This window comes from Panthera onca, chromosome C1, assembly GCF_046562875.1.
Source record: "Panthera onca isolate mPanOnc1 chromosome C1, mPanOnc1 haplotype 2, whole genome shotgun sequence".
Lineage (NCBI taxonomy): Eukaryota > Metazoa > Chordata > Mammalia > Carnivora > Felidae > Panthera > Panthera onca.
In genome coordinates, this window is record NC_138346.1 from 15728084 (window position 1) to 15752216 (window position 24133).

The following is a 24133-nucleotide window of genomic DNA, read 5'->3' on the forward strand; positions in this document are numbered from 1 at the left end:
AAGAGGCAGAGAGAGAGGGGGCGAGAGAGAACCCCAAGCAGGCTCTGTGCTGTCAGTGTGGAGCCCAGTGAAGGGCTCAAACTCACAAAACTGTGAGATCATGACCTGAGCCGAAACCGAGAGTCAGACGCTTAACCGACTGAGCCACCCAGGCGCCCCAGGAATAGCTGAAGTTAAGGTTTTAGTAACAGAAGTCTTCCTGTCACATGGAGAGCTGCTTTGTGGGGGTAAGAGATGAGTAGCTGTGGACCCAGCTTCTCCTGAATCAGCGATTAGATGTCAGGCTTTGGGTGTCGTCCAGTTCTAGTTGCTCAGGAAGACCAGGTACCTAATGGCGTCTTACGCTTGTGGGGACCCCCACGTTAAGTCTTTTTCATCAGCACTGACCTGAAAGGCAAATCCGCCAAAACATCGATTCAGCTCGTGTTTCTTAAGGTTTCTTCGGTAAGTTGAAAAGTTAATGATAGGAGTTAATATAGATTGGCAGTGACTATTGTTTTAGTCTGATAAATCCTTCAACACAATTAGTCACTTAAAATAATGGATGAGCTCTAATATTATGTCAGGGTAAGGGAACAAAATGAAATAAGGTGTTGCATTTCCCAAAACAGTAGGAAATACTGTGATAGAAAACAAAACATGGATGCATGTATTTAGATAAATAGATGGACAGATCTTAAGGAAACCACCTGTCCGTTGGAGCAGCTTTGAAAGGCGTTAGTTAAGGGAATAATTGAGTTATTTAAAACCACTAACAGCTCTTACTTCTTTTGAAGTAGATGTGTTTAAGCATATAAATTTATTGAATTTACCTGTCTTCAAAATGTTGATTTCCTTTTGATGTATTCATATTTAGTATTTCCTTTTGTTTCAAAGTATAGAACTGGGGTGGTAATTTTTGTTGTTGTTTGTTTGTTTTGTTTCTGAGAATTTGATGAAAGCTCCCTTCAGGACACTCCTATAACTTAAACCCCATTTTGTTTTTAAAATTTTGAAGTAGTCACAAGCTATTTTAAAAATGCAAGTACAGGGACGCCTGGGTGGCTCAGTCGGTTAAGCATCTGACTCTTGATTACCGCTCAGGTCATGATCCCACAATCAAGCCCCATATCGGCTCCCCAAGGAGGAGCCACCCCTAGGAGGAGCCTCCCCCAGGAGGAGCCTCCCCAAGGAGGAGGCTCCTGACAGCAAAGAGCCTCCTTGGGATTCTCTCTCCCTCTGTCTCTGCTCTTCCCTTGCTGCTCGCGCGTGGCCTTTCTCTCTCTCTCTCTCTCTCTCTCTCTCTCTCTCTCTCAAAAAAAAGAAAAAAATGCAAGTACAGTACAAAGAACCTTTCCTGAACTGTTTGAGCATAACTTACTAACCTAATGACCCAATACTCCAGAGTACTTCAGTGTGTATTTCCTTCAAACAAGGACATTGTCCTGTATAACGACAATGTAATCATCAAAATCAGGAAAATCCCATTCATCTTAATGCTAACCACCATCTAATCCTTAGACCCTATGCAAGTTTTATTATCTTTTACATCCGAGACTCATGTGTTGTCTTTAGCTGCCATGATTCTCTAGTCTCTTTTTGGAGAGTTCTAGAATAGTCTTTACTTGACGTTTATGACCGTCTCACTTTTGAAGATTACAGGCCAGTTATTCTGTAGTGCATCCCTCGATTTTGGGTTGTCTGAGGTTTCCTTACCGTTAGATTCAGATTTGGCGGAATGTAACAGAAATAATGCTGTCGTCTCAAGTGGCCCAATTTCCATTTATTTCATGACTGATGGTGTTCACTTTAACCGTTACAGGATGTGTATGTACTAGGTTTTACTACTATAAAGTTATTCCTTTCTCTATTATAATAAACATTTTGTGGGAAGAACTTTGAAATTATTTAAATGTCCTGCTCCTAATGTATCTTCCTATTTCTATCAGTATGGACTATTTCTTATTCAGTATTTTAATCCATTATAATAATTGAGTTGCTTACATTGTCCCCAATTTGGCCAGTGAGGGTTCCTTCAAGCTGGCTTCTGTGTCCTTTTAACATGTTCCTATTCTTTATTAGCATTCGCTTGCTTTGGGCACAAGAAAATATTCCCAGTCTTATCTGGAACTTTCCATTGCCCCATTTCTCCATCCTGGTTCTATTTATTAGGGAATGCCAAGATTTAGGGTGTGTTTATTGCTGTTGGAGGTGAGAGTTATTTGCATGTGTATGTGTGTGCACACATATACATTTTCTTTGTGTGTGTGTGTATGTGTGTGTGTATTTTCTAAGACCATAAGTCCATAGCAGTGCTCCCATTCCAGCCCAGACATTCAGGGTTCATTCCAGTTTTCTGTTGTTCCGTGTTTGTGTGTCTCTTCAACCTGGCTCGCATTGTTCCTGACTTATTTACTTACTGGATCAGTGCCCTTGTTTGTAACCAGACTCCGTCTTTTCCCCTGCCTCCTCAGGGCTGTCCTCTGCTCAGCTGTGGATGTCCTCTCCACCCCCTTAGGCTCTGACACTCCCATGCTGACTCTTTCTTGATCTGGGGGACACACAGTCCCTAGGGTGGGGATTTCTGCCTTCTTTAGCCTCTTTAGGGCTGAATTGTCCTGGAAAAGTAGGGGGAAAGACTTTTAAGTCTTAAGAAACCTTTGTCAGGAGGTTCTTATTAAAATGAAGGTGGGCGGGGAGGGAAAATCGTTGTATACAATGGAGCTTTTTCTAAAGCTGGTAATAATGTAGAAAACATTTCTGGGCTCATATATATGTTCTGTGTCAGACCTGGAAGCAGGTATATAGCCAAGTGGCCCTGGTTCCTTTTAGTGAGAAATCAAATTTAGATCGCAGTCTGGGTGCCGAGGTTGCTTACTGCTACCGAAGAAGTTGCTTCTGGGACTTTGGTGTGCAGGGCTGGGGAAACCGTTCATTTGTTTTTGTTTTTTTCTTTTAAACAAGAAAACATTGAGTCATATGGATATTTCCAACTTAGAGGATTTTTACTTATTATACTTGACTTTATATTTATAGCTCTTTCCTTTACATTGAAAATCTTGGTTCCTGATGAAGTTATTTGCTCGCTCTGTTTTTCAAAATGACATCAGTATGATTATTAAAACAATTTAAATGTTATCTGCAGTTTTCTTTGTACTTAGGATAGAACTTACAAAATGAAGTACATTTCAAGAATTCCAGCTTTCGTTTCTGTTCCGATCACACTGTTCCCTCACTGCCTGTATAGGTTATGATTTTTATTACTTTCAGTTGTCTTTCTGTAGTTTTTTTTAAATGTGTGTCTGTGTTCTCCATGTTCTCAACTAGGGAGTTGATACTTTCTTTACATACTGTTCTGTACTTTTTTTTTTTTTTTTTTTAAACTTAATCTACATTGGAGATCACCCTGCAGCCATATATGGAGATCTCTCTCTCTCTCTCACTCTCTTTATGACGTTTGCAGAGTGCTGTACTGGAGTGCCACAGTTTACTCAACTAATTCCCTATCAGTGGACATAGCTAGGCTGTTTCCAGTCTTTTGCTTCTGCAGATAATGCCATGAAGAATATCTCTGCATATGTTATTTGGTGTTTTTGCTAGTGTTTCTTTGGGAAAGATTCCTAGAAGTTTGGGATTACTGGGACAAAGGATAAATTCATACTTTTATTAGATAGTGGCAAACACCCCTCTGGAGGACTTGTGTCCTAACATCATACAAACCCAGCAGCAGATGAGAAGACCTTTTTTCCTGAACCTTGTTCACAGGCTTGTCAGACTTCTCCATTTGAGGGACAGTCTTTCGGGAGGAAAAGGGTGTCTACTGTAGTTGTAGCTGGTTTATTCTTGTGAGCGAGTAAACGTATTTTCACGATTCAGGACATTTTTATCTACTTTTGTGACCTTCTGTTCATAGGTCTTGCTTATTTTTTCTTTAGGTATGTTGCTCTTCCCTCTTTTTAGAAACTTACGCATTTAGGGATGCTAACCCTTTGTGATGTACAGCCAACTATTTTTTCTAAGTTTTTAAATTTTTTTTTTTTTTTTTTTTTTTTTGCCATGTAGATTTTTATGTAATAAAACTTCCCAGTCTTTTCCCTTACTGCTTCTGGATTTTGAGTCATAAAGTTTCTTCCATTCTGTGATGAGGGAGGAATTCTCCATGCTTCCTTTAGTGCTTAAGTGTTTCATCATTTTACATTTAAACCTCTCTGTAATTTATCCTGAGTACATTTGAGGAATAGATCCAGTCTTTTTCTTTTTCCATTTGCTTTGTAGATTTTGATACATGCTGTTTTCCAATTATTGCTCTTTTTTTAAATGGTACTATTTGATTTCCTAAATTTATGGTAAATGCTTTTTGGAATCCATGAAGGAATACAAGAGATCCAAACTTTTATCTCTGATATCTTTAAAAGATGAAATGAGTTTTGGAAGTCCATTAGTTACACTGAAGCAGGTACAGGAGAAAACATGCAGGTATGTGAATGGGTGGGACCCTTTCAAGAAAAGAAAACCTGTGTTGTTCAACTGTGTAGACCGGTTTCAAGAAATTTGCAAGCAGAGATTGGCATGATAGTGTCCTTAATCAGCCCAGCCCTGTAGTCTATTAGCAGTCTTTCCCAACATTAAAATAAATGTCGTATTTATATGTAAAGGGGGGTAGTTAGAAATTGAGGTGAGTGAGACCTTAATCAGGTAGTACTGAAAAGATTCAGATTCCAAAAGGAAACATTTATGCCATAACTAGGGAATTGATAAAAACCTTTTAGCTGATGGTGTATTTAAATGTTGGGTTTATTTTGTAACTGTTTCAAGAATACATTATGTATCAGAGCAGAGGACTCTGTGTATGATCCTGTTTACACAGGAGCTGGAGCAAATGTTGATACCCATCATCCTTTCAGAGCGCTTTGCAACTTAATAACCAGGTTTCCCATCCAAGGACTTTGTTTACAGTGATGTATTTGTGGGGTTGTGGGCCTTTTGTTTTTTGGTGAGGTTTTTTTTTTTGGAGTTTTTTACTTGTATTATCCTCTTAGATTAATAATGAAGTCATTCCACTGTATTCCAACACCTTTTTCAGTCTCTGTTTTGCTCCCTCCTTGTGTATAGTTGAGCCAGAGGTATAGTTTGATATAGTAACTCTCACTGCTTAGTAGCTAATAGCTTACCATCTATTATGGTTTAGGAAATTAAAATGTCGTTAAAAAAATCACTGACCAACATCTCCCCTCCCCCCCTTTTTTTAAACAAGCAATACTCTGAGAGCCTTAAAAACTAATGCTTGCAGATTTAAAAAAATATATATTTTTAAATTTATTTTTGAGGGAGGGAGGGAGAGAGAATGAGCAGAGGAGGGGCGGAGAGAGGGAGACCCGGAAACAAAACAAGCTCTAGGCTCTGAGCTGTCAGCACAGAGCGCCGCGCGGGGCTTGAACTCATTAATGACGAGATCATGACCTGAGCTGAAGTCGGGTGCTTAACTGAGCCACCCAGGCACCCCTGATTTAAAAAAAATATTTACACCCAGGGGCACCTGAGTGGCTCCATAGGGTAAGCACCTGACTTCGGGTCAGGTCATGATCTCATGGTTAGTGGGTTCAAACCCCACATCAGGCTCTATGCTGACAGCTCAGAGCCTGGAGCCTGCTTCGGATCCTGTGTCTCCCTCTCTGCCCCTCCCCCACTCATTCTCTGTCTCTGTCTCTCTCTCTCTCTCAATCCCTCAAAAATAACTAAAGGTTAATAAAAATATGTTAAGCCATAATCTGCTTTGTTAAAAAATGAAAACCATGTATTTTAATGTAGACTGTGGGGCATTGGGGAAGTGGAAAGTTAACCAGACGTTCGTTAGATGTCGGTCTTCTCCAGAGGTTCTTTCATCTGCCAGCACCTTTTCTCTCTGCTTTCCATATTATCCTTTATTTAGACTCCTTTCTGCCTTTTAGCTTAGTCTTCTCTCTACATCATTGCAGGAATCCCATAGATTGACATTCATTTAAAGTGCTCCCGGGGCACCTGGGTGGCTCAGTCGGTTAAGTGTCTGACCTCGGCTAAGGTCATGATCTCACCGTTCCCAAGTTGAAGCCCCACATCTGGCTCTGTGCTGACAGCTCAGAGCCTGGAGCCTGCTTTGGATTCTGTGTCTCCCTTCTCTCTCTGCCTGTCCCCAACTCCACACGTGCTTTCTGTACTTTGTCTCTTTGTCTCTAATTTTCTCTCTCTCAGAAATAGATAAATATTTGGGGCCTCTGGGTGGCTCAGTCAGTTAATGGCTCAGATCGTGGTCTCACAGTTTGTGAGTTTGAGCCCCATGTCAGGCCCTGTGCTGACAGCTCAGAGCCTGGATCCTGCTTCGGATTCTGTGTCTCCCTCTCTCTCTGCCCATCCCCCCACTTGTGCTCATGTTCTCTTTCTCTCTCAAAAGTAAACATTAAAAATTTGGAAAAAAAAAAAGTGCTCCCAATGTTTTTATATAAACGATAGGACAGTTTAACTTCATTCAGTTGAGAGCTTAGGTCCTGGTGAGTTATTTTGCTTTATGTTGGTGTTGAATAGCTCTGGTCTAATCTTGACCTGTTTGAGAAATCCATGCAGATAGTCACATGGTGACTTGGGCACTTGGAACTACCCCTGAGAACCTGCAGGTTCAGGCGGGTTGGGGGTCAGGAACACACTCTTCCTGCTGACGGTTATTCTGGGCAAGACGGGCCAAATGTGAAATCGACAGCTTGCATTGAGAACCCCTGGCCCTCGCCATCCTTCTGTGTCTCTAGTGTTCTTCCTACCGACCCTCTGCCTCTAGGACCCGGGTTCTTATTTGTCTCCTTCTAATCCTTTGAAAATACTTTATTTTCAGGAAGGGATCTGACTTCCGTTCCATTGATACATATCAGTGTGAACTTAAAGAGATGCTTTGATTTTTAGTCACCTTTCTGATTGTGAAGGGAGAACAGTTTGGTCCCATTATAAAAATTTCAAAAAGAATGGGGGCTAATTCAGTGGAATAGAAAAATCTACCCACCCCCTGAAACCATGCCATGGTGACAGCCACACTCCTATGTGAAAAGAGCATATCTAGGGAGACATGGAAGAAGAAATGTGGGGGAACAGCGGCACTGCCCAGTATAATAGCAAATACAGGCAGTTCTTTATTTACTTGCCTTATTGTAAACATAAACCATGTGACTGTAGTTATGGTATTTTTATTTCTTCTGAGTGATGTTGAAGGCCATAAAGAGTAAACCCTGGAGCAAAAATACCAGATAAGGGGGCACCTGGGTGGCTCAGTCGGTTAAGCATCCAACTTTGGCTCAGGTCATGATCTCGTAGTTTGTGAGTTCCAGCCCCCGTTTGGGCTCTGTGCTGACAGCTGAGAACCTGGAGCCTGCTTCCGAGTCTGTGTCTCCCCCTCTCTCTGCCCCTCCCCTGCTCATGCTCTGTCTTTCTCTGTCTCTCGATAATAAATAAACGTTAAAAAAAAAAAAAAAAGACGGGCGCCTGGGTGGCTCAGTCGGTTGAGTGTCCGACTTCAGCTCAGGTCACGATCTCACGGTTCGTGAGTTCGAGCCCCGCGTCAGGCTCTGGGCTGATGGCTCAGAGCCTGGAGCCTGCTTCTGATTCTGTGTCTCCCTCTCTCTCTGCCCCTCCCCCATTCATGCTCTGTCTCTCTCTGTCTCTCGATAATAAATAAACGTTAAAAAAAAAAAAAAAGACAAAATGCCTCGCTCTAAATGCCTCCAGAACTTCTTGTTTTGGTGAGTAATACCATCAGTAGCTGGTAGGCACTCTGTCACTGCTGTCGTCTCAGCTGCTATACCGTGGCACTCCCCTTCCAGGAGGGGAAAGTTTCCGATCAGTTCTCTTAATTCCTAAGGCCTGCTAGCTTGTTTGAATTACATTCTCTGAACAGAGATTTCCTCTTGGAATTACTTTCCTAGGCGGCTTTGATGCATTTTCCCCCTCAGTAGAACTAAGAAAGGTAGGACTTGATACCACGCAAGGGAAAGCATCGTTTAATTGGTGTTGTACGAGATGGGATCAGTATGACCCCCATGAATGTAAGTTTGTGGTTTACCATTGCTAGAAATCTAGAAATCTGTTGCTTTAACACTTTGGTATATAATGAGCTAGACAAGGATTCCTGTTTTTTTTTTTTTTTTTTTTTTTTTGACTGTGTGCTATTACTCTTGGCAAAGGGGAAGAAACGGAGAAAGCAAAAAGCAGTATATACTCTAGAAGCCCTATATATAACAGTGAATAATTGGGAACAAGTCCAACATAAGATACTTTAAGAACAGTCTGGCAAACGAGGACATAAATGTAATGGAGATGTTAAAAATGTCTTTAGACATGTGGATATAAACTAAGTTGAAATGCAGATCCCAAGGTGGTATAGACAGCAGTGGAAACGATAGGAAAGGGTATGTTTCATCGGACCCGGGGACGCGCGTCAGCTGCGGTGCAGTAAAAACACCGGATGTTGCTTCCAGTCCTTGTGTCGCTGGAGCCCGCGTGACCTAGGACTTCATGCCCTCGTGCGGGCTTCTTCGTCTCTAAGGGGGATGCTGGCATCTGTCCGTCTGCACCACACAGTTGTGGAGAGGCAGGTGAGTTTGGGAAAGCATTTGGGATGGATACTCTGCAGAGTAAACTCCGGGTAGATTTCAGCTCTGCCCTTGAGAAAAGTGACAGTGGGTAAAAGCAGCACAGACTGGGCTTGTGATCTCAGCTCTGCTGTTACCTAGCCGTATGGTTTCCTTATCCTCTCTGGTGGCCATTTTCTCATCTCTGAAATAAAGGCACAGGGAAGATCTTCTCCGAAGTCGTTTCCGGGGTTCAGATCATGCAGGAGTTTCAGAGCTTCGAAAGCAGGCCCTGCCACAGGTTCTGACGGATGCGCCGTTCTCCTCGCCTTTTAGGTGGGGTCACTGTGGTGCTGCTCTATCTGCTCATGTTACTGTAGCCTTGTCTCAAGAATCTGGAATTTATTCTTAGCGTGCCTATGATGTGTGAGATTTCTGAAAAAACATAGTTGTTTTCCCTGGAATGCTCTAGGTTTTGTCAGTATTATGTTGTATTGATAATTCTGCAGAGCCTGCTTGGGTCTGTCCTGAGGTTAGATGTTGTCAGGTTTCTTTCCCCCTCTTAAGTTCTGTTTGTTTTATTTTAAACCAGAAGTTTGCAAACATGGACAGCTTGACCAAAAGGTTGAAAACATTATCCCGTGGGCCATCTGTGCTCTGGGCCACACACACACACACACACACAGGCGCCCCGTTTCAGTGGCCGTCGGCACCGTCCGATCCTGTGGCTTGCCTTGGGCGAGTCCCCTAATCTCCTTGTGCTTTGCTTTCTCCCATCTGTAACTTGCCCGTCCTCGGGGGCCTGGCCAGGGCTGACTGGGGCTGCGGCCCGGCCCTTCCTACGCACGGAAGGAGAGGAGTAGAAGGCAGAGTTTAACAGTCTCAGGTTCTTTCCTTTTTTGCGCGCACTCCCTACGTGTCAGCAGAAATCTAGTTCTGAAACTACGGCCCATCCGCCATAATTGCACGCTTGAAGTTCTCTTTACTCCATGTTTGTCAAAGGTCTGAAATAAGTTAACTAATTGTGAAATTACAGATAGTCTTATATACTTAACATTCCCATTCTTTCCCCAGTTAACCCTACGATGGTCTCCTTATGATTATTATTATTTCACTATAATTGTGGAGAAAGTGTAAAGGTGTTCATACTTGCCTTGAGAAACTGCCTCCTTAAAGGATTTTATTAGGTGAAAAACTAGAAAAGAACCATTTTATTAGTCTAGGAAAGCAGGATGGTCCTACGTTTTATTTCTGAAGTTGATATTCTAAAACTGTCTTAATGTGTTTAAGAAATGTAACAGGTTAGGGGAAATGATGGAAGCATCAGACAAATGTAGGACAATGGCATTATTTAGAATACGAGTTGTCAAAATCAGTAGTCCATGAGGACACTTTTTAACCAGGAGTTAAAAATCCTTTGGTTTTATACAAGTAAATTTGAGACTGATTTAAAATCGCAACTGGATGGGTCACTTTTTTTTTTTTTAAAGTTTATGTTTGAGAGTGCACATGCATGAGCTGGGGAGGGGCAGACAGAGAGAGAATCCCAAGCAGGCTCTGTGCTATCAGCACAGAGCCAGATGCAGGGCTCAAACTCAGGAACCATGAGATCATGACCTGAGCCGGAGGCAGACACTTAACCTACTGAGCCACCCAAGCACCCCTGGATGGATCACATTTAAATTCTAACATTGTTGACCTTCTTCAGCTTTTTAAATATGAGTAGGTAGGTATGAGAGAGACATAGACTAGACTTTAAAGTAGATCTTAAAAAGTGATAGCCACGAAGTTACAAATTTGTTGATACAAAGTAAACTGGGAAATTTTGGAGTTTTGTCATAAAGTGATTATGGTGATTTATTTATTTATTTTGAGAGAGGGCACAAGTGAGTGAGGGGCAGAGAGAGAGAATCCCATGAGAGGTGGGGTGGGGAAGGAGAGAGAGAGAGAAGTGGGGCTTGAACTCACAGTGTGATCATGACCTGAGCCAAAGTCAGATGCTTAATGACAGCCACCCAGGTGCCCTGTGGTGATTCATTCTAAAAGGTGTTTTTTTGTTTTTTTTTTTTTTGACCCAGACAAATACCACGTTTATTTCACAAACACCGGGAAAATGGGTTGGGGTGGAGTTGGGACACAGGTGCACAGCTGCGCACGGTCATCAGTGACCCGCTTCCCCCACTGAGGCTCCAGCCAGGCAGCGCCTCCAAGTTGACAAATGAGTGAGTGCAGGGAGGGCCCTTGAACACCAAGCCCCCTGCAAGGCCAGCTGTCCCAGGAAAACCACAAATAACAGTGGGACACGGCCCCACCATACAGATCATCTGGCCACCCGTCTTCACTCTGGAGGTCTGCAGGATTGCAACAGTGACCCCACAGAGGCCACTGGCGCTGCCAGATCTCCACGATGAGAATCTTTACAAAGAGGCTGGGGTTCTGTGCATCAGCCAGGGCAGCTCCACTGCCCACGATGCCCACGCAGACTCCACAGAAGAGGTTAGACAGGCCCACTGTGAGGCCAGCCCCAAACGTGCAGCAGCCTGCATGGTAGTTTCGATGTGCAGTGGCCTGGGGGTCAGTGGCACTGAAAGGCTCAGCCAGGTTGCTAATCACAGTTGCCACGATGACGCCATAGATGGCCACAGCCTCACTGCTTTGAAAGATTTTTTATTGAAGACATTTTCCTTTTGTTGGAAGACTAGATAGTCTGGGCTCGGCTGATTCCTTTTTAAGAGTAAAGTCTACAGGATCCAGTCCTTACCTGCAGTAGGGGTTTTGCCCTGCCCAGTCTCCGTAGGCTGTTGCCGTGAGTGCAGGTTTCCTCCTCGGTCCCGTGCTGTGGGGTTAAGTAGGCACCCTCTCTGCTCACGTCCGGTGGCCTTTGCTTTAAGAGTTAATGATGTCTGCAGGTGTGTTGGGATTAGCACTGTAAAGTTGTGTAAGGGCTTTTTCTTTCTTTTGATCTTCTGAAAGGGATGAAAGATAGCCATTAAACTCAAGGGATTAGGTCCCCTCTCTTTAAAGACTTTAGGTACCATAAATATTTCACTTCAGATGTAAGGCAAAGAATTATATACATCTAGGGGGAAACGGGTGTTTTATATTACCAGTTGGAAATTATTCAGTCTCCGCTTACAAATTGAATGAGCTTTGTAGAGATATTTTTCTCCCAACCTTAGTGGACTGAGATTGGGGGAAAAAAAAATGTGCAGGTTTATAGCTCAGTAATTATACTGATTTTTTTTTTTCCTTCTAAAACGTTTTTCTTTGTTTTTATAAGTTAACATGCTGTCTCTGTCGTGCCTCCTCCCTGCCCGATGGGGTCTCCCCACTCTGCTGCTACACCAAGAACTGCCTCTGACACTTCAAGAACCAACTACTGTGCACCCATGTTCGGTTTAAGTGTGTGTTCAGTTTTTTAAAAGAGGCCCTATATTTTGTTCTTTCTCTTCCTTTAAGCTAACACTGCTTAGAAAGGGAAAGTGAGGTTGACGTGCCCGTGGCAGAGTTAGACGGTTCTGGTCACTGCACTCTCAGGAAGCTGGTGGGAAACCAGGAGGGGAGCCCTGCGTAGGGGGTTGTGGTTTCAGCCCCGTTCCACTCTGCCCACGTCACACCAGGATGGAAGGCTGGGAATGTCCTTGTCCTTCGTGTTTTCCTAGGATGGACTGTCGCACCGTGGGATGGTATTTAGAATTAGGACTTCGGAGAGGAAGGGGTAGGCTTGGTAGGTGCCAGCCCTAGAATCAGCCTGTTAAATGATGATTCCTATCCCCACCCCATATCACATCATCAGCCATTTAGAACAGATTTAAAATACAGTCAGCTCAGTGGCTTATGGTATCTGTATGATTCTGCATTTTGTATTTTGTCCCTGAATTTATGGAGAGCTCTATGTGGTTATTTGTATTTAAGCCGATAGTGGTGTTTTCTGTTATTTGCTGTGACACATGTGAGATACACTCAGTCCTTTTCCAGAGCCCCTTGCCCCCTTTTTATTTTGTTCTTGCCTTTTTATTAGAGAAAAATCTGGGTGATGAAGTACCAGATTGCAGGCAGTTAAATATGGGGATTTGAATCCTGAGGCATGTCTCAGTGATGTGAAGGGAAAAGTAAAATTATGAGTAGATGATTGTTAGCGATGGTCAAAATAAAGTGCCAGATGAATATAGCCACTGGCAGGGGTTTAAGGTTAAGGAATTAAGAGCCTCGTGCTTGATAATGCTGTGCCACGTTCGGATTAGAGGTCTGCTCAGTTACCGCCTTAAACCTTTACTTCCGATGCTTCATAAAATTATAGGAATGGCTCTGTGTGTGAAGCTTATCCAAACTTTGGGCCTCTAATATAACCCTAAAAGACAGGGGCAAAAAGAAACTGTGAAAGGTGTTTGGCAGCGAGCAAGAGTGGGAGCTCACCAACGCTTTGAAGGTCAATTAGCCAGAAAATGTGCTAAAGACTGGGTGCGGTGCCACGTTACTGGCCGAGAATTACCCCCAAGGTCCTCAAAGTGGTCCTGCCGCCCGAGCCAGAGACACAATTACAGACCTGGAGGAGATGCTACAAAAGCTTTAATTAAGGGACTTACTTACACCCCACTAGGTTTTGGAAATTAAATTCTTGCTTGTGCTTAACTGATGTTTCTTTTGTCTGGGCTTCCACGTGGATTTCAGCGGAGAGCACTGTTTTCCCCTGGGTCTGCTTTCCGTTGGAAGCCGCTTCACTGTGATGGATACCGGCAAAGCCGAGAGTTTAATCCTTGCAGGGAACCGGGTGGAGAAGTGAGCCGAGGAGCTCTCTGCCAGGGAGCGTTTTGGGCACAGGTTGAAAATTGTCGTGTTTATACACACCTTAGTACCCCCGGAAACCAGGACCTCTCTTTGGGCTTAGACACGTGAAGAAGGGTAATAAGCAGATGTATTTTGTAGAATTTGAATTTTAGAATTCCCATTCACAGGGCACCATGACTTTCCTTGAATTGGCAGCTTTATGTCTCCAGACCCAGCAGGCCGCTCTTTCTCCAGAAACATGTGTTTGTTTTGTGTTGAGGTTAGAGTAGCCTCTGACATCCAGGTCTGGTTGTTCACAAGCCCAGACCCGTGGTGAGGCTGCATTCAGATGTGACTTCTCCTAGAAGGACTGATTTAAGTTGCATCCAGTCCCAGGCAGTGCGTTACGGTGCATCGATCTGCCTGTGTTCCTGAGCTCAGCCATCCTGCTGTCGATGGGAGACGTTATCATCTTTGAACTCGGGCCTGATGGCTCCTTTACTCCAGTGTGTTCCCTTTGTTTCCATAGCGAAGCAATTCTCTTATTTCTTGTCTCTCTTCCTTGGAGTGATTTATTTCTGCCTGCAAAGTTTGGTTTGAGCCATAACGTTTTAAAAAGCACTAAGAAATGCTTGTGTTCCAATAATTTTAAATTTTCTTTCAGTATTTCTAGTCTACACCCATCATCAGTCAGGAGGTCCATTTTTTAGGTCCTCTCCGTACCCTTCGAAGTCCCTTTGTGTGCCTCTCAACCTGTGTGTGGGAGACCGAAACTTCCTCCTTGCTCTAACTGAACAGAAGAGTCCATAAAATCAGAAGTCCTGGGGCCCCTGGGTGGCTCAGTCGGTTAAGCGTCCGACTTTGGCTCAGGTCACGATGTCCTAGCTCATGAGTTTGAGCCCCGCGTCGGGCTCTGTGCAGCCAGCTCAGAGCCTGGAGCCTGCTTTGGATTTTCTCTCTCTCTCTCTCTCTCTCTCTCAGAAATAAGTAAACATTAAAAAAAATAATAATAAAAAAAAAAAGAAGTACTTCTTATCATCTGACCTTGTCAGGAAAGAGAAATTGCAAAAAAACCATCGTGGTGTCACGGGTTAGAGGGTGCAGTTTTCAGCGAAGTGAAGTTTCCGAAGAACTCCATTACCGAACTTCCCTCTTCCGTGCGGTGGGTAGAGGAGGGCTCCCCCTGGTCCAGGCGTCCGAGGCCCCCTTGGTGCGGAGGCTGCTCTACAGCAGGGTCCTCTGACCCCGGCCAGGTTAGCCTGTGGTGATGACTCGGACGGACCCGTGTGCTGGCCTGAGAGCTTTTGGCATTGACATTATTTAGAGCCCTCTCCTACTTGAATAGGTCTTAAATAATGCATCATAGTGAATTTCAGTTTTCTTTGGAAAGAGGGAAATTGTATTTCGTGATAGGAACATTTTTGACCGAGGACCTGACTGGTTAACAAGCTAAAGCCAAATGTGGTCGGAAGTTCTGGAGAAAGGGGCAGATGGCATGAGCATGCTTGCTCACTGAAGAAGAATGTGACTGAATTTTGGTAAAAAGTGCTGATTCCAAAGGTTCTTTTATGAAGTAAAAATTCTGAGTTCTTATCTCTTCAGCTTTATTTTGCTAACATTGTTAGAACTAGTACATCTGGCTTAGATTCTAAAATAGTCTGGTTTTATGCTTCAGTTAAAATGAATCCAATCAAGTTGGAATTTGAAGATAGATAAAAAGGATTCTGATACACGGGGAGGATTCTTCAACGGAGCAGGGTTAGCAGGGAAGGTCTTAAGCCTCCTTTCTTTCTGGATGGCCTTTAGAAATCGGCCGCTGGTGGTTTCAGTTAGCGTAGGGCATTCAGCCGTAGTTGTGTGTGTGTGTAAAGGGGCGACGGACGGTGGAGCGAGCGGCCTCCTCAGCGGTCCTTCCAGTGTCCGGCTCTTGGTTACACTGCTTCCGTCAACGCTTAGACAAGCTCCACGCTTTGTTGTCTGAAGATTTCTTTTATTAGGGTGGGGGTGGGGTTAGTTTTGTACATGGGGCTAAAGTGTGCCATCTTTATCAGATTTAGTGAAATATCTCTCACTTCGTCTGGTTTGCTTTCTGTGTTGAGTCCCCCCTCTGTCCAAGCGTGGATTCATGTGCACAGCCAAACATAAACTCCAAATGCAGTCCAGTGAAATCTTCTAATAAGACACTGGAACGAAATTGTTTAGGGGGAGGTGAGGAACAGACCATTCTGTATCTCAGCCCACGGTGCTCTGGGAGTTAAGAGTGACAATTAAAAATGTTTTTCAGGTGGGGGCACCTGGATGGCTAAGTCAGTTAAGCGTCCGACTTTGGCTCAGGGCCTGATCTCAGTTTGTGAGGTCGAGCCCCGCATCGGGCCCTGCACTCACCATGTGGAGCCTGCTTTCCATCCTGTCTCCCTCTCTCTGCCCCTCCCTAGCTTGCGTGTTCTCGCACGCTCGTTCTTTCTCAAAAATAAACAAAACCCTGTTTTCCAGGAACATAAACATACATACAGCCCAGTCCCGGGCTGACTGGGAAGTGTGTGAACTGGTCCTCCACGTCTTCGTGGTGCAGCTGGTACTGACGTGTTCGTGGTCCCCCTCCGCTCCTCTTCATCATGCCGACCTTGGAGCCATTAGCAGAGACTCAGCAGTTTATCCTTTCATAAATAATGCACTCGCTCCGAAACGGCAGGCTGCAGGCTTGTGGCCCACACCTGCTGGGTATTTATAGTTCATGCCAGTAAATGTTTCGGTTGAATCGGTCAGGAGCTGTGGGCCTGATCGCTTTTCGAGTTGGTGGCTAGAGAAGTGAGTCAGCTCCCACACCCCCACCCCCACCTTGAGGAGGGAATGAGCACTGCTGAACTCTGCGGCCCTGGCCAGCTGGCGAATCTGGAGGGGCTTGTAGGTTTGCTTGTGTTTGGCTGTTTGAGCCTCAGTACCAGTTCCTGGTTTGGTGAGCCGTGTCTCTGCACTGACACCAGATGAAGAGAGCACTTCCTGCCTATCTTGAAGTAAATCGGGGGTCAACCCAGACTTGTTTGGTACTGGCCTTTGCTGTGGTTTTACGGGAGAGGCTCCAGAACTGCTGAGAAAGTGCTTTCTCCGACAGGAATGGGGGTTGCATTCTGCTAACAAGGCCTAAGCCTGCCGATGACAGCGCGAGCTTGTGCTTCTCTGTGCAAGAAGGTAGAAAAGACTGAGGGTGGAATAGTAAATGAATTTTTATCCAGCAAGGATGGCTATGGAAAAACCTGTTTCAAAACAGGTTCTTCCCATGTAAGGTCATCAGTTTTACGGTTCACTTTTCCCCTTTGTCCTTCCTCCCTGCCAGGTTCCCCTAGGACTTCTCCAGCTGTGCTCGTCAGCCTCCTTTTCTTGATCCTTCCGGCCTGGAGCTCTGGGATTAAAAAAAAAAAAAAAAAAAAAAAAAGGGAAGGAAGGAAGAAAAGAAAGAAAAAGACAAACCATACAGGACCCTGACTTTGATATTTACTGCTTAACCTTTTCCTTGTAAGAGTTGCTAGCTGTAATACCAAAAGTAATTTCAAGATTAGAAAGTGTGAGGAAGCACTTTCATTTACTAGCCAGTGACTTAAAGAAGTTCTTTTTCAAGCAGACTAGTGAGCCTGCGGTGTTAAATGTCTGTTGACTCTCTGGCCGGGAGAAACATTGATTTCTCTCTTTCAGGCGCTGCTTTCTTCCCCGGGAGATGCGCCGAGATCTTGGCCAGGGGTCAGAGCATCGGGAAGCTCGGGGTCCTTCATCCTGATGTCATCACTAAATTTGAGCTGACCATGCCCTGCTCCTCCCTGGAAATCAACATCGAGCCCTTTTTGTGAAGATGGGTCTCTGCCGTGTGACTCTCTCCCGGAGCGTTCTGCTCCTTCCCCGGTGTCCTTGAGTCGTCTCCGCCCTCCCACCCCCCCCTACCCCCCCGGGACCATTCGCTTGCACTTAATGTTTAATAAAGTAGAAAGTCGTGTCTGGCTCCGTGTGTAGAGGCCGCCCGCTCCCTGCCTTAGGCCAGCTTGTGCGAACACGCTGTCTGTGAAGCCGCGTTACGAGGAGAAGCCCAGAGGACCGCAGGCCGGAGCCTTGCTGATGAAACCAGCGCTGATGCGGGAGAATGGGAGAATTTGTTCCTTCTCCATCTGACGTGCAGCCAGCAGTGGGAGACAGCAGGAGCTTTGGGAAACGACTAGGGAGCAGCGGCCGTCTGGCAGTTACAGCCTCGAAGTCCTTTGAAAGTGAAAGAAGACTCGAGTATTTGAAGGGCTTGAAGGTGCGTGGGTGTTTCCACTCTGATATCCTGAGACGGAGTTCACGCAACACACATCTGTTCTGCCAGACGAGTTAAAACAAATGTGTTGATAGCAGTGCGGTATGAACATTCGGAAACCATGAAAGAGTATTTTTGCCCCAGGCTATACATTCTGCTGTAATCAATACTATAAAATCATGGCTTTAAATACTTAGTTGAGCAACTAGGTTCTGTCTTATTTTGCAGGGAAGTATTAGGTCTCTCCTCTGACGCTAAGTGTGTCGGTCTGCCTTGTCTTGCCTCCTAATTTACTTTTATTTCTTTGATCTAGACTCCTCCAGTAGGTACTGAAAAAAGGTCGAATGTTTGAGATAAGTTCTCAGTTCCTGTTAAGATGATGAAACAATAAAATGTAAAACTTTAAGTCCAGTAGAAATAACTAACAAAGTTAGAAAGAATTAGGTTCTTGGAGCTTGTGCTGAGCCTACTACAGAGAAACCCAACCCTCTTACTGCTCTGAATCAGGGCAGCGGTGTCCAGCCTAGTAAGATTTGTGAACATACAGACTTTCACCACTCCTTCCCTGTTCTGTGTGCGGCATTTAAATGAAGAGAAAGCTCACAAAAAAGAATGTACGTCAAAAGGTTTTGTGTCCAGCATACATACCTAAAGATTTCTTACAAGTTAAGACAACCCAGTTTTTTTTTTTAAATGGACAAAAGATTTGAACAGATATTTCCTGCAGATAAATAAGCATCGGGAAAAATTCTCATTAGTCATCAGGGAGATGCAAATAAAAACCACAGTACAAATTGAAATGGCTGAAATTTGAAAGACTGGCTCATACCGAGCATTGGTGAGACCCGTGCCGTGGGACCTCCGTGTCCTGCTGGTGGAAACAGAGGGAACAGTGTTATTTACAGTAGCTTCAGCCCAAATGTTCATCAGCAGCTGAATAGCTAAATTATAGTACATCCGTATCATGGAGTAGTTCTCGGCAGTAAAAGGGGATGAGCTACTGAAGAAGAACATGAATGAATCCCTAAGTGTGCTCAGGGGGGGAAAAAAAAAAAACAGACCCAAGACTACATGTGATTGCACATAAATGAAATTCTATAAGAGTCAGTGGTACAGTGGCTGGCTAGAGCTTGCATAGGGGAAAGGACTGCAGAGGGTAGAGGGCTAAGCTGTTGGGGACGATGGGACGGATCTGTCCTAACTGGCATGGTAGTTAGGATGTAGCTTATTACCTCAGCAAAGATGGGAGAAACATGTTAGCGTGGTTAATACTCCTGCACCCCACATCTATGCCTAGGGTAAAAGCATGAACTGTAGAATTGGTGTGTCTGTTTAAAGTGGTTTACTGGTCCACTCTTCAGGAGATACTGTCCCCCAGTTTCAGGTTGCCTGTAGTTAAAGTCCAGGTTCGTGGGCCATGCGATAGCCATGGTTGAAGTGAGTGGATATCCTGAGATACCCTGTTAGCAGGCAGCCACCTGGATGTTTTTTGGTCAGAAACTACTTGTAATGAAAAACCCACTGACATCTGATTTCTGATTGTATATCCCAGCATGAAAGGGGAAAGATCAACTCCATCCATCACGGGGATGTTTCTGCCCTCTGAAGCAGGGAAACTGTAGGAAGAAAACCGATATCGGCTACGTTAGGAGAAATGAACCACCAGTTTAGGAACTGAGGCTCCACGGCCAGATCATCTTACACTTGTCCCAGCTGAGGCATTTGAACTGGGGCCGGGCCAGTCGTGGGTACTACCAAAACCTATGTTGGAGAAAACACACCTTCTTAGTGAAAACTGGGAGCCCTAGTATGAAAAGGGAAATTAGATATAATTGATTTCTTGTTCTAGCTTACAGAAGACTGCTAGAGCCCGACACTCATGTATTCCTCTCGAGTTTTATATTTTCGCCCGTGATCTTGTTGCAACATGTACGTTTTTATGATAATCATAGGAGATAAAGTAGGAATTCTCCCTGCCTTATGGGAACATTCAACCTTCAGAGAGATTAATGATATGCCCAAAAGTCACATGCTTAACAAATGGGTTTGGGACAATGAGCGACTTGGATTCCCTAGATCACTTGGTGTTTTGTGTCACCTACTTATCCAAAATGTTGGAGTTTTTGAGTTTTATAAAAAAACACGGAAAAACAAAGTTAAAAATCTCAACTATAGAAAATCGTACAAAGTTAGACCTTCCCAGGCTAATCTACCCTTTCTGCCCCAGTCTCCTACTGAAGTAACTAACCACTGTTAATAATTTGGCTTGTGCTGTTCCTGACATTTTCCTTAGTTTGGACAGTCAGCCACACACAGGCTCACGATTTTGGGGCCATACTCTACTTACTGATTCGCAACAACCTTCGATTTCTATTTTACATAGTAGTATGTATTTTACATAGTATTTTACATCATGACACTTCACTCACCAGGTCTTATTTTTCTAGGTCAGGACCTGTAGACCCACGTCATTCTATTCCTCTGCTGACCTTTGTTTCCAAATCTGCAAGTACAGTGATCAGTGGACCTCCATATGCCAGCCCCAAAACAGTATTAGCTTAGAGGCCATGAAAACCCAGGCCTAATGGCTGTACAAACATCCACATTTGGTATTTGATAGACGCATTCGGAGAGGCGAGGGGCTACTTAGATAGTTCTTACGTGTGCCTTTTACACCCAAACAGTATCTTATCCCAGTAGGTTACATTCCCAGGTGTAAAGAATGTTAAATTATTACCTTTTAAATAGGAGTAGCCCAACTAGGACCCAGCTGGCCCTCTTGCCCTCAGCAACAAGGGGCTCGTCACATTGGGAAAAGAGCACTGCTTACAATCCTGTGTCTCAGTCTTAGCTGCTATTTGTGCTTGAAGCTTTCTGTAAATACCACTAACGCCAATGCTTGGGTATTGAGTTGGCTTTTTTGGTCCATTTTATCCAAAAGCAGACAGGTGGCCTTAAAGGGACACAACTGCCTTCAGTAAAATATGCCCTTTAAACGGCAGAAGCATTTGACACGTCTGATATCTTCCAGGCTGTGGCTTATTATAAGGAGCTTGGAGGGGCGCCTGGGTGGCGCAGTCGGTTAAGCGTCCGACTTCAGCCAGGTCACGATCTCACGGTCCGTGAGTTCGAGCCCCGCGTCAGGCTCTGGGCTGATGGCTCGGAGCCTGGAGCCTGTTTCCGATTCTGTGTCTCCCTCTCTCTCTGCCCCTCCCCCATTCATGCTCTGTCTCTCTCTGTCCCAAAAATAAATAAAAAACGTTGAAAAAAATTTAAAAAAAAAAAAAAAAAAATAAGGAGCTTGGATATATTATTTTTAAAAAGGTAGAGGCTGGCATACATAACGGCACTCAAGGCACCAGTACAGCCCTGGGACAATCTACGAGCAGCTCCCTGACCCAGGTCAGGGCGAGGAGATCCGCCTCCTTGGGTAAAGGTACAGGAACCAAACAGCCAGTCCTTGAGAAGTCAGCTGGGCCACAAGCAAGGCCAAGCCGACCCAGAGCGATGTTAGTTTCTACTGCCTGCTTTCTTGTCCAGTCTCCCACCCTCCTCTGACTTCCTAGTAAACAGGATGACGACAGACATTGTAACTCAGCTGTGGGTTGAAGAAATATCTCCAGCAAAGGGTTTGATTATGTCTATGGCTAAAGCCCGGTATGTTTCGTCTCCCTCATGGGACCGATGCAGTGTGGTAAGAATACGCTCAAGGCCTCCATTCAAGTCTTTGACTCATCCCTAAGGTTTGGCCTTGACTGTCTCTATTTAGGAGCATGACGTGATTCTGCATAGAAAACATTTTGAAAAGCCCCCCTCTCCCTGTTTTAGGAGGCACTTGTAAGAGATGACTGCTAGGTGTTCCAAGTTGCAGATCTTACCGGCCATACAAAGCAGATCTGACCTTTAAGACAGAAAAGTGAGGATGTTGAGGAAACCTGGTAGCGAAATAAAGTTCCTGCACTCCACAAGTCACAACTTTTTGTCCTGAGGAATGAAAATGTTTCCCTAAAAGAAACACCTGCTTAGGGCCAGCAAGAAACTAGTTGTAAAGGATACAAACCTGGTAACCCCCCCGCTGGCGCTGGAATCGTGCAGAGTAAAAGACCAATCAGAGATGGCTGGGAGTAGACCTTTTTCAGCTGTGTTAGGTAGAACATCCAAACAGCGTTTGGGGGGACGACACAAGGTAAGCCAGAGGGAAGGGCGCCCTGTGAGCAAACTGCACTGTAGGGAAGAGAGGGACCCTGTAGGTGAGATGCCTTCGGGAAGACACCAGACATAAACCTGTCTGCAAAGGCCCCTGAGTCTCTAGCTGAGTATCGATCAGCCCGTGCACATGGGGGCAGCACCCATTACAGACACTACCTCTAACCACCCACGGAGAACTGAACCATTCATTCCTGGAGCTCACAGAGGGCAGGTCAGAGCTAGAAAACCCCAGGAATCAAAAGGTTATGCGGAGAAGGGCTAGATGGATTTTGCCTCAGGAGTTGGGGAAAACCAACTCTAGACTAAACGCCACTCCAGTTGTGCCTATAAAGGTTAAAAACAAGGCCAAAAGAAACTATTTGCAAGAAATGAACTGCATCCTAGAACAGAGCTTAAGGATATTTATAGTAATACAAAATATCCAGCACCCAACAATGTAAAACTCAGTGTCTGGCATCCAATCAAAAATTACCAGGCAAGCCAAGAAGCTGGGAAACCTAACCAATAATGAGGAAGGGGGAAAAAAAATCAGAAACTGACAAATATGCCATAGGTGATAAAATTAATAGGATATTATTGTAACTGTCCTCCACATGTTTAAGATGCTAGAGGAAAGACTGAACAAGTGGAAACACAGAAGTTACAGATTTTCAATTTCTAGAGAAGAAAACTAGGAGATAAAGGAATAAGCTGATAATAATACCAATACCTATGGAATAACAGCAGAACTGACGGACTTCATGAAAGTTTCACAAAAATAGCTTCCCAGCCAAGTATTCTTACCAGCACCTAATTAAGATGGCTAACGTGGCCTGTGCATACTTTGCCCCTCCCACGGCACCGCCCACCTGGCTCCCACGTGACCCACGCTGCAGCCTGGAAGCCCGGGAGGCCTCATGGTCTCTAGGCTCACAGACGCAGGTACAGGGTGTGGAGGCAGCACCAGCCGGCACCCTGTCCTGTCCTCAGCAGTTCGAGGCTAGCTTTGTCCAGAGGCATTGACATTCTCCGAACACCTCCACTGGGGAAGAATCTGGCTTGTGCTCCCAGCAAGGGGACCCTGCTGTCGTAGCAGGAAAGAGCAAGGCCAGCAGATGTGTCGAGGGTGTGCATGAAAGAAGCGTCACAGCCGGAACTAGCTGCGCCCTGGCTTTTCTTGTTTGTTTTTGCATGGCACATAGACAGGCGTGGAAAAGGAAAAAGGATTTTTGGCTTCATATAGCTCCGTTGTCTCATGTGGCTATAGTTTTAGGAATTTAACATTCTATTCATGGTCCGCATTCAACTCTTCTTTTTCATATGCGTCCTGTAAATAGGCAAGTCTGTACTACAGGTGTGCCCCACTTTAAGAAAACAGTGGACACATGGTGTATCCAAAGTAATCCATTAAAGAGCCTTATGTTTACAGAAATGAAGAACTGCCATATGATTAAAAATGCCATTTATAAACAGCGAACCCCTTGGTGCACTTAAAATTCAAGTTAAAAAAAATCAAGACAGCCTTCAGGAAAACATCTATTCTCTAAAACTGGATACATCTACACCACTTGGTTCTTGTTAGCCTCTTACTAGACAACCAGGGATTCAGGGAGGGAGGGAGGGAGGGAGGGAGGGTGAGCGAGCACATTTACAGGTCTCTCAAAGAGCCAGACCAAGGTAAAATACTTTTACATCAAGTTCCGCGGGCCTAGGTCAGGGAACCGAACAGAGAAAAGAGGGAAACGGACGGAGGCCCTCGCAACTGTCACCTCTGCTGAAAGCTGAACGAGAATGGGCATGAAACTGTGCAGGCGAGGTCAGGTCCAAGACGGCGGAAGGGGAAGGTGCCCACTGCGGCCTGTTAAATGTTCAAAGGAGGAACAATGGGGGAGACTGGGAAGCCACCTCGGATGTCATCTTCTCTGGAATGGCCCCACATGGATGTAAGGAGATGGACAAAGGGGCTCCCTCACCCTTCCTTCCCGTTCTCGTGATTTGGTTCTGCTCGTCCTTTGCTCTACCACGGCCACCACCGCTCTTCCTACACACGGTCGTCAACCCCGGCTTTGGTGTGGCTTCGCCTCGGGAGAGCCGCAGGTGTTTGGGGGACGCGTCTCTGGCAAGCTCCGCCCTCGCCATGGAGTATCATCTGGTATCTGCTTCCCATCACATCATCTGTTCTGTAAGCCTGGCTCGTGTGCTGCCTCTCCCGGGAGCCCCCCTCGACTTGCTGCAGCCCCCAAGCAGGAACTCGTCTCCCCCTCCTCTCGGGCTCCTACGCCCCTACCCTCCAATTCCCTGAGCCAGAGGCTCCTGTCTCCTGCGAGAGCTC

The 24133-nt window shown here is 45.0% G+C and overlaps 1 protein-coding gene across 1 annotated transcript in view; it reads left to right on the forward strand.

Moving 5' to 3' along the window:
* FARSB (phenylalanyl-tRNA synthetase subunit beta) overlaps positions 1-17809 on the forward strand; it is a 72072-nt gene extending 54263 nt beyond the window's left edge. Inside the window, exon 17 of the mRNA XM_078450844.2 lies at positions 17022-17809. Coding sequence (XP_078306970.1) covers positions 17022-17173 — 152 coding nt within the window. The 3' untranslated portion in view covers positions 17174-17809. The remainder of the gene's footprint in view (positions 1-17021) is intronic.
* Positions 17810-24133: the final 6324 nt, after the last annotated feature.